Raw genomic sequence first — 10,785 nt, forward strand, 5'->3', positions numbered from 1 at the left:
CACAAGTACGAAGGCCCTATATTGTGACACAAAAGGTTGGGGACCTCATGTACAAAGTGAGGCAATCTGACAAGCGTAACCAGGTGATGCTTGTACACTTGAACCGTCTGAAGAAGTTCCAGGGCCCCAGGCCCGTAACTTTAACCAATGTTTCTTTTTCCAGTGGGGGAGAGGATGATTGTTCTGGGGACCCAACTAATCTCTTTCTCAATAATTCTAGTTCTGTGAATGCTGTGGAGGAGAGACTGTCCTATTTGCAGATGGCTTAACGTGAAGAGGTGCAGTCGTTACTTGACGAATTCTCCAGTCTGTTCGGGGAGGTCCCGATCCAGGCTGATGCCATCTACTATGATGTCAAGTTGACGGACTACACCCCCATTCGTCTTCAACACTATCAGATGAGTCCAGAAAAAAAGGCTATCATGCAGAACGTAGTCGATTTCTTGCTCCAGCACAGCCTCATCCTGCTGAGCCAGGGCTCTTGGTGCTCGCCCTGCCTTTTGGTCACCAAACCAGACGGCTCCTGGCGATTATGCACCGACTATCGGCAGCTCAACAAGGTGACCATTGTGACTGCATCGACGAGATCGGAAATGCCACATACGTCTCGAAATTCGATCTCTCAAAAGGATACTATCAGATCCCGCTCACCGAACGTGCTAAGCAACTAACTGCATTCGTAACACCCGATGGTGTCTTCGCGTATCAAGTGTTACCGTTCGGCTTGCGTAATGCCCCTGTAACGGTCCAGAGGCTAATGAACTCTCTGCTCACTAATGTGCCAAATTGTCGGGTGTATTTAGATGACATTGTGCTTTTTGATAGAAATTGGGCTGACCACACAGGTTATACCAGTTGTTCACAGTTTTGAAAAGTGCAAATCTAACCTTAAATGCAAAAAGTGTCATTTTGGCCAAGGCACAGTGACGTACCTCGGTTATGAAGTGGGCCAACGAAAAGTGTTACCTCGGCAAGATAAAATCAGTGCAAATGTGGAGTATCCAGTGCTCCGGTCTAAAAAGGACGTTCAAATGTTTATTGGTATTATGTGTGCGTACTACCAGCGCTTTTGTCAGAACTTTTCCAGTGTCGCCACGCCTCTCACCGACTTGTTGCGGAAGGCCCTTAAATTTAAGTGGTCAACAGACTGTGCCGAGGCGTTTAAAAATTTGAAATTGATTTTAGCTTCCGCCCCAGTGCTTGCTAGTCCAAGGTTCGACTGACCGTTTAAAATTCATGTTGGCGCATCTGACTTAGGTGCTGCTGCAGTGGTGTTGCAAACTGGGAATGACCAAGTGAACCACCCAATATACTATTACTCTGTGAAATTTGACAAGGCACAACACAATTATTCAGTGGTAGAAAAAGAAGCGTTGCCATTAGTGTTAAAATGTAAAAAATTTGAGGTTTATCTAACAACTAATATAGTGGAAATGTACAAAGACCATAATCCACTAGTGTTTATAAACCAAATGAAGGGGAAAATAAACGCATACTCAGGTGGGCATTGTACTTACAGGACTTCAATCTTTCCATTACCCAGCTACCGGGCCGGCTGAATGTGATAGCTGATGCACTGTCCCGGTTACCTGAGTAACATTCAGCTGAGCCACAGGAAGCCATATACCAACTGTCATGCTTTAGTTAATTTTTTAGGATCTCCTGTGACATTAAATATTCTGTATCAAATTTATTTACTTCCCCGGTTTTTTGTGTGCTTTTTCTTTCAGAAAATTTATTTTTGTGTGCTTTTTCTTTCAGAGAATTCCTTTGTGCTTTTTCTTGCAGAAAATTTTTTGTTTTTGGTTGATTTTCTTTTATTGCATAGATTTTCCTTTTTATTCTCCTTTTATTCTTTTACAAAAAATATGACTACTATTCTAGTAGCCACATTTTTTTCCTCTCTGAACGGGGTAGGAGTATTACGACCCTGGGTTCCTTAGTTGGAAACCAGAGGTCAAATTGAGCTCTAAATAATTACTATACATTAATTCATAGAATTGAATCATGTAAGAAGGATATATAATTACAATAACATTTATATCATGGCTCCTTAAAATCGGGGGTATGCCTTATTCCCGTTGCCCTTGCCAAACATAAAATGAATCTTGTTTCTCCCAGAGCATTCAGACTGAGCTTGTTGTTGATTAAATATAATAATGAACTAGTTATCAGCTATTCTTAGAGCTATTAACCCCCCTACCCATCCGGCCCGTTGGCGCCGTGAGGGGGGCTTAGTGGACGGCTGCTGGAGTGTGATGCTCCGCGGGACAGTCCTCTGTCCTTTTGGGGCCTTGTACTCTTGCTGCTGTCTTCTCTAATTGTGCCGGATCGCTTTTCCTTTTCCTTTTGTTTCGTTTTTCTCCCCCCCCTCTTCTCCTATCTGCTTGTCGTTTCCTGCCGGCCTTTTGCTTGTTTTGGTTATTCCTTTGGACTTCTTCTATTTTGACGCCCGGGGGCTTGAGGAGGCATACTCTTGCACCCGTAGAACTGTAGTACCCAACGTCTCGAGCGAGGGGAGCATTTTATTGTCAGTCCCCCTTTCGTCGCTGAATCCGATCTCGACGGACTGACGGTTCTTAAGGTGGCGTTTGTGGGGCTTACACTCACGACGCACCCCTGGGGGGCCCCGGCATGATCGGCAATAGCTTCCTGTTGGGTGTCCTGCTTCTAATTGTGGCTCCATAGTGGGTATGGGGGCACATTCGTGGATGAATTTCTTTCTCTTCGTCTATTTGTCATTGAATGTTTCTGTTGTACCCTCTCAGGCTCGTGGGGTGGGCGACCAAGCCCCCGAGTCGGCCTGTATTGGAAGACCGGGCTCTGTAGCCCCCGCTGCATTGGGCCCCGACCTTGCTCCTCCTTTGACTGTCCTGACTTTTTCTCCCAGCTCCCCTCCCTCCTCTGTGGTTGGGTAGATCCTCAAGCCCCCAGTAGTGACCACTTCGTCCCCTGGTGCGGCTAAGTCTCTCGTTGTGACTACTGCGCCTTTTGACTCTTCTCTCTCTGGGGGTTCTCAACGCCGTCAGTGCCACGGCCGCACTCGCTTATTTTCATCCTGTACTGATGCGTATCAGGCCTTGTTTGGTCCTGCTTCGTGGGCCAAATACTTTTATCTTCTCCCTCCTGATTCTGCGCCTCCTGACGATTTCTCCCTCCATCGGCATCTCGTTGATTCCGTGGATGCGTCTGTTACCTTCCACCCCACTCGTCTCAGTACATGTGTCGTTGCTGGTCCTTCTCAGGATGCAGCCTCCTGCTTGGCTGCCTTATCCTGCCTTGGCGAGAACCCTGTTCAGGTCTCAAAGAACGCTTAGTTGAATGCCAGTGTTGGAACTATTCTCTTCCCGCCCCATGTTGCAACCGGTGTTCGGAATCTGCAGGACTGCCACGATGACATTCGGCATATTCTTGATGCCCAAGGTCATTCTCCCCTCCAGGTAGACTCGCTTACTCGTCCCCCTTGTTGTCGTCGCCGTCAACCCCTTCGAGTTGTGAAGATCATCTTTGATGGTAGGACCCTTCCATCCTCAGTCATTCTTGCTGGTGCCAGGTGCTCTGTCCAGGAGTATATTCTTTCTCCTCAGCTTTGTAACAAGTGCTGGAGGTTTGGGCATGGTGCCCTCTGCTGCTCCAGTACTGTCTCTCTCTGTCCCTTGTGTAGGGACGAAGGTCGGAGTGCACTTCTCTCCAGGCTCGCTGCCTCAATTGCGGTGAGGCCCACCCTACCTTCTCCCGTGCCTGTATCCATTACAAGCTTGAGGCAGCCGTCCTCAACTTGAAGCATCGGGAGCGTTTATCTTTTCCCGAGGCGAGGCGCCAGGTTCGCCAGGTTCGCCAGCTCCTGCCTTATGCTAACGTCTCTTATGCTCGCGTGTTGTGCTCTTCCTCTCCTCATCCTTCCCACCTTCCTCAGACTCACAACCGTTTCCGGGCCTTGGACCCTGATACGCCCACTACCCCCTCCTCTGTTCCTTTGAGTTCTGTCCCGAAGGGTCCCCCTCCTGGTCCTCTGTCTGGGGTTCCCGTTCTTTTTACCCGGTCTGCCATGTCTCCTGTGTCTTCTTCCTCGTCTCCCTTCGATCCTCCTTCCCATCCTTCTCCTCCATCTATTGACTCTCCCCGCCGCCTGTCGGTACAGGCGGATGTCCATCGCTCTCCTAACGGCGACAAAAATGTTTTTGTATTTGTCGATAGCCGAGGAGCACTGGAGTCCTTAAACAGTCGAAACCCAGTCTTCATGTCTATAGTTGAGGATTGTAAGAGAAGAATAGCTGAGATACAGCTGAAAGGTCATAGTGTGAAATTCATGTGGATTCCATCTCATGTTGGAATAGTGCTCAACGAGGTGGCGGATGACTTGGCCAAACGTGCCACATCAAAACCACAAATTCACATTGAATGTGAATTCACAATGAGACAAATAAGAAGCAAAATCAGAAATATTCAGGCACAGGCAGGAGTGGAGAGGAGAGGGATAATGTATGAGAGAAGTCTAACCATGCAACACTACATGTATGTGAGTCAAAACACCCTTTTCACTTATGGTAAAAGGAGAAATGCTTGGAGTGACTCTGTGTACATGCGGCTCAGGCTTGGGTACAAATATTACTGGGAATATGGGATAGGCGTTCATGATAATGACACAAAGTGTAAACTATGTGGTATGTTAAGGTCTCACACCCTTGCCCATTATGTTCTTGATTGTCCGTTGATTAATGTATATAGAAACACTGAGATAAGGACTGTTCCTGAGCAAATAGCCTGGATGTGTCACAAAGGAAAGGTTGATGATATTCTTGAGAGATATAAGAATTTTGCACCAAGACTGTAATATTTTGTTGAATTATCCGTATAACTAGGTCATAAAAGTATTTGTGTACGTCTGATACCATACCACTTGTGAAGGAGGAAATGTACATGTTTATCTCTCAGAATGTTTGGTAACAGGTTTATTGTTTGTGATGTGTGTCTATGTATGTACTAACACGTTGTACTGAACGGGGTGAGAATAGCTTGAGCTACCTCATCCCTTTGTGTGTATTTTACCTCAATAAACTTTTTTCAATTTCAATTTCAATTTCCTAACGGCCGTCGTGTGTACTCTCGTTCAGCTTCTCCTGTTGAGACGCTGGAATCCGTTGCCCGGTACGTAGTTGCTGGGACACCGGTCTCTTTACGTATGAAGCGTAAGCCTGGCTCCTCTCCTTCCTCCTCCAAGGTGGGTAAAAAGGCTTCGCTTTCTTCCTCAGCCCCTACTACTGGCTCTATTGCTCCTTCCCCTCCCATTTCAGTGGTTGCGCCCCCTGTTCCTACTATAGAGGTTTCTTTGGCCCCTGCTTCCCTCTCGGTTGCTGCCCTTGCTGAGGTGTGCTCCCCTCTTTCTACTCCCCCTCTTCCTGCTGCTGTCCTTGACTGCTCCTCTCCGTTGTCTCCTCCTCTTCCTCCTCCTCCGGACCCCGTGTGCCCACCTCTGGTCTGTTCTCCCCCTTCCTTCCCTCCGTCTTTGCTCAGTTTACCTATGCCCCTTAACCCTAACTTTGCTGACCCTGATCCCGAACCTGATATTCTTTAACGTGCTCTGTTGCTCTTTCGCCTTTGTTTCTTCCTTGTTCTCTGTTGTTGTCCTTTCTCTTCTCGTTGATGTCTATTCTTCAATGGAACGTTTGAGGTTATTACGCCAATTTCCTCGAACTCCAACTTCTGATTTCGCGGTTTTCGTCCCTTTGTGTCTGTCTCCAGGAGCCAATGCTTGGTGCTCGTAATGGTCGTTTTCGTGGCTATTCCTTTCTCTCCCCCCCCTCCACAGCTGTTGCTGGGGCTCCTAATACTTCTGCTCTCTTGATTCGCGCTGATGTTCCCTTTGTCCCCTTACTTTTTCCTTCGCCTCTCCATTGTTCTGCTGCTCGTATCTTTATGAGGAAATGGTATGCAGTTTGTTCCATTTATATCCCCCCGAGTGTCCCGCTTTCTCTTCCTGATTTGAAAGACCTCCTGGACTCCTTGCCGGAGCCTGTGCTCCTGCTGGGTGATTTCAATTGTCGTCATTCTCTTTGGGGTGATGTTCTGACGAATACCCGGGGTCGCCATCTAGAGCCGTTTATCCTCTCTTCTTCCCTGTCTCTTCTGAATTCTGGTGAGCCCACTCATTTGGACTCTCGGACTCGCACCCTTTCCTGTCTTGATCTTTCTCTCTGCTCTTCTTCTCTTTACTTAGATTTCACGTGGCAGGTTCTTGATGACCTCCATGGCAGTGACCATTTCCCCATCCTTGTTTCCTTTTTCTCTTTTCGCCTTTCCCTCTCCTTCCCTAGGTGGCAGTTTGCTAAGGCGGACTGGAACCTATTTACCCTCAGTGCTGCTCTCTCTGACCTCTCCCTTCTGCCTCTCCCTCATGCTTTCCTCCTTTTTCATGACACTGTCTTCATACGCTGCCCATGCTCTATTCCTTGCTCTTCCTCTCGGGGTCCACGGAAGTGCGTTCCCTGGTGGAATGCAGACTGTGCTCGGGCTGTCCGCTGTAAGCGTGCAGCCTGGAAGAGGCACCGCCGTCGGTAGACGGCCGATTCTTTTATTTTCTTTCGGAAAGCGAGTGCGGTGGCCCGTAGGGCCATCCATACGGCTAAGCATGAATGTTGGGCATCTTATGTCTCCACAATTATGTCTGAAACTCCTCTGCCACAGATCTGGAAGCGTATCCGCAAGATAGCGAGTAAGTTCGTTCCCGATGTTTCACCGGTCCTTCACCTGCTTGGTACTCTTGTGGCGGACTCGTTGCAAGTCGCTTCCGAACTGGGTTCCCACTTTTCTTCTGTTAACTCTGGTCTACATCTTCCCAAATCTTTCCTTCTTCGTAAACCTGTCCTTGAGTCTCGTCCTTTAGGTTTCTGCACTCGTCTTCGGCTTCCCTATAATGATCCCTTCTCTCTCTCTCTGAACTTCGTTCTGCCCTGGCCCTCTGCGGTTCTACGGCGGCGGGCTCCTATGGTATTCATTATGAGATGCTTTGCCATCTCCTTCCGTGCACGTCTCAGTATTTTCCGAGTCTGTATAATCGGATCTGGGAGTCGTCGTCAGTCCCTGAGGACTGGCTCGATGCCGTTGTCCTCCCTGTTCGCAAACTGGGGTCTCTGGGTACTTCCCCTAAGGACTTTCGCCCTATTGCCCTCACAAGTTGTGTCTGCAAACTCTTTGAACGTATGGTTTAACGTTCGTCTGATGTGGTTCCTGGAATACCATCACCTCCTCTCCCCTTCTCAATTTGGTTTCCGCAAGTGCCGCAGCACGACAGATGTCCTGGTGAACTTGGAGGTCTATATTCGTACTGCTTCTGCTGTGAAGACCTCCGTTGTTGCCGTCCTTTTTTACCTGGAAAAGGCTTACGACACCACTTGGCGATATCATATTCTATCCCAACTTCATTCTTTTGGCCTTCGTGGTCATCTCCCTCACTTTCTCCGCAGCTTCCTGCCTCGTCGTTCCTTTCGGGTGCAATTTGGTACCGCTCTCAGCAATACGAAGGTGTGCCCCAGGGTAGTGTTCTGAGCACTACTCTTTTTCTGGTTGCCCTCAACGGTCTTCTTTCCTCTCTTCCTTCAGGTGTCTTCTCCGCTCTCTATGTCGATGATCTTACCCTTTGCGGTCAGGGTGATGATTCGCCTCTCCTTCAGCGCCGGCTTCAACTTGCAATTGATGCCGTGTCGTCTTGGGCCACCGATCATGGCTTCAAGTCCTCTACTTCTAAGACTTGTGCCATGACTTTTACTCGGAAACAGGTCGTTTTTCGTCCCTCTTTGTCACTTTATGGTCATCCCCTTGAGTACAAAGATTCTGCGAAGCTTTTGGGGTTATTCCTTGACACTCGTTTGTCTTAGTCTCCCCATATCTCTTACCTCCGTGTTGAGTGCTCTAAGGCACTCAGACAATACAATTGTCAATAGGAGGGGACAATACCCTCCTTCGGGTATTGTCCACATACTTCTTGGGGGGCGGATAGGCGCACTCTCCTTGCTTTACATTCCTCTCTCATCAAGTCTAAGTTCGATTATGGTTGCCCTGCTTACTCGTCTGCATCTCTTTCTACTCTTCGCCATCTTGTTGCTTTGCACCATACTGGGTTGCGCCTCAGTTCTAGTGCCTTTTGTTTGACTCCTGTCCTGAGCTTGTATGTTGACACTGGCTTCCTGTCTCTCCAGGACCGCCGTGATCGCTACTGTCTTCGCTATCTTGCACGGTCCTTAAAACATCCTTCCTCTCGCCTCTGTCGTGCTTTAACTTTTACCCCTCCTGTGGTTCCTGTTCCTCTTCACCACCTCCCTCTTTCTGTCCGGTTATCTCGCCTACAGGATTCTCTTTCCGTTCGTATTTCTAATGTTTCTCCTCATGTTGTTCCTTCTTTGCCCCCGTGGAGAGTCCCGCTTCCGCGGTTTTGTACATCCTTGACCTGCAACACTAAAGCTTTTATCCTTCCTACTGTTCTAAAACGCCTTTTCCTTGAGCACTTTTCTTTTCACTCCCGCTCCGTTTCTGTCTTCACCGATGGGTCTAAATCTGCGGACGGTGTTGGCTACTCTGTTATTTTTCCTGATTGCACTTATATGTGTCACTTACCTCCGGAGACTAGCATCTTTACAGTGGAGCTTTATGCTATTCTCTATGCTCTTCGTCTCCTGCTTTCTCGTTGTCAGTCTTCCTTTGTAGTTGTTGTTGACTCTCGTAGTGCCCTCATGGCTATCGGATCCTTTAATCCGGTTCATCCAGTAGTTGTCGAGATCCAACATTGGCTGTTTCTTGTTCACAGTAAATTAAAGTCAGTTGAGTTTTGTTGGGTTCCCAGCCATATTGGTGTGTCTTTAAATGAGCATGCGGATGCTGCCGCGAAGGAAGCTGTCCGCTCTAGTCCCATCTCTCATAAAGGTATTCCATAGTCCGACTTTTACCCGGTTATCCATTCCTCCGACTTTTACCCGGTTATCCATTCCTCCGTCCTTACCTGTTGGCAGGCTTCTTGGTCGTCTGTTACTGGTAATAAACTACGTACTCTTAAGTGTTGTGTTTCCTCGTGGCCGTCCTCCTACCACCGTAACCGGCGATGGGAAACAGCTCTGGCGAGGTTGCGTATTGGCCATACTCGCTTAACCCATGGTCACTTGATGGAGCGCCGCGCTGCTCCTTATTGTCCTAATTGCATTGTTCCTTTTACGGTCGTGCATGTCCTTCTTGAATGTCCTGACTTCCAGGACGAGCGTGTGTCTTGCTTTCCGACCGCCCCTCGCGGTCACCTTTCCCTCAATAGAATTCTTGGTGACTCGGATACTTTTGATATCGTTCGCCTTATGCGTTTTTGTTCTCGTATTGGCATCCTTGGTGATATTTAGCGCCCTCTGATTATTCCGCACATTTGATGGTGCTACATAGCCTTCCCGGTTTTGTTCCTTCTTTTGACAAAACGTACTTACCCCAGGCTGCTTCAAGCCTTTCATGTACTTCTATTCAAGTAGACTTTACACTAGTTTTGCCCAAGTGTAAGCCTTGTATCCTGCCTATGGACCAAGGTAGTTAACGTAAGATAGTGTGGTAAAGTGTTGTTTTATAGTAATGTATATGGGGGGCTGGTAGAGGGTTTAATAAATAAGTTACTTTTTGAGGTGTATCCATTAAGCCTGTTGAAGTGGTGTAGATGATTGTATACTAGACAGCAGACCTGTAGTCTAAAACCTTGAAGCATTAACAGGAACCTATGTTCCTTGGGGGCCAGGCCTATCTAACCAACTATTTTTGTTACATCTTGATTCTAGCTATTGGCCCTCTCAGTAATACCTCATACCCCCCATAACAAGTAACTTTTTCATAACAGTGGTATACAAAGTTATGAATGATTCCTTGTACAAGGTTCTAAATGCCGTTCATATGTTGGCCAACCTGGAATATGCCGCTGATGTTTTCCTCTTTATACGTGCTTCTGCAGGGGGACAGGTCTGGCGTGATATCAACCCCCGAGTCTTTCTCTCTCTCTGACCCTTGAAGAATTTCATCTCCCAAATGATACCTTGTATCTGGCCTCTTGCTCCTTACAACCATCTTTTTACATTACATTTGCTTTGGTTAAATTCTAACAACCATTTGTTCAACCATTCATTCAGTTTGTCTAGGTCTTCTTGAAGCCTCAAGCAGTCCTCCTTTTTCTTAATCCTTCTCATAATTTTGGCATCGTCAGCAAACATTGAGAGGAATGAGTCTATACCCTCCGGGAGATCATTTACGTATATCAGAATCCGGATTGGACCGAGTACAGAGCTCTCTAGGACTCCACTGGTGACTTCACGCCAAACTGAGGCCTCACCCCTCACTGTAACTGTCTGCTTCCTTTTGCCAAGGTACTCCTTTATCCACTGAATCACCTTACTAGTCACTCCTGCCTGTCTCTCCAATTTATGTACCAGTCTCTTATGGGGTACTGTGGCAAAAGTTTTCTGACAGTCCAAGAAAATGTAGTCCGTCCATCCTTCTCTTTCTTGCTTAATCTTTGTCACCTGGTCGTAGAATTCTATTAAGCCAATAAGGCAATATTTACCCTCCCTGAACTCATGTTGGCGATTTGTCACGAAGTCCCTTCTTTACAAATGTGTTACTAGGTTTTTTTCTCACGATCTTCTCCATCACCTTGCATGATACAGAAGTCAAGGACACTGGCCTGTAGTCTGTCACCTTTTTATATATATTGGGACCAAATTAGCCGTCTTCCATATTTCTGGTAGGTCTCTCGTCTCCAGTGACTCTCCAGTA

At 47.4% G+C, this 10,785-nt stretch overlaps 1 protein-coding gene across 1 annotated transcript in view; it reads right to left on the reverse strand.

Annotated features, from left to right (window-relative positions):
- Positions 1-1,227: 1,227 nt before the first annotated feature.
- The window catches only part of LOC138357815 (filaggrin-like), a 106,224-nt gene continuing 96,666 nt past the window's right edge, over positions 1,228-10,785 (reverse strand). The window contains exon 71 of the mRNA XM_069314992.1: positions 1,228-1,320. Within this exon, the coding sequence (XP_069171093.1) occupies positions 1,228-1,320 (93 nt within the window). The remainder of the gene's footprint in view (positions 1,321-10,785) is intronic.

This window comes from Procambarus clarkii, chromosome 80 (genome assembly GCF_040958095.1).
Source record: "Procambarus clarkii isolate CNS0578487 chromosome 80, FALCON_Pclarkii_2.0, whole genome shotgun sequence".
In the NCBI taxonomy this organism is placed as follows: Eukaryota; Metazoa; Arthropoda; class Malacostraca; order Decapoda; family Cambaridae; genus Procambarus; species Procambarus clarkii.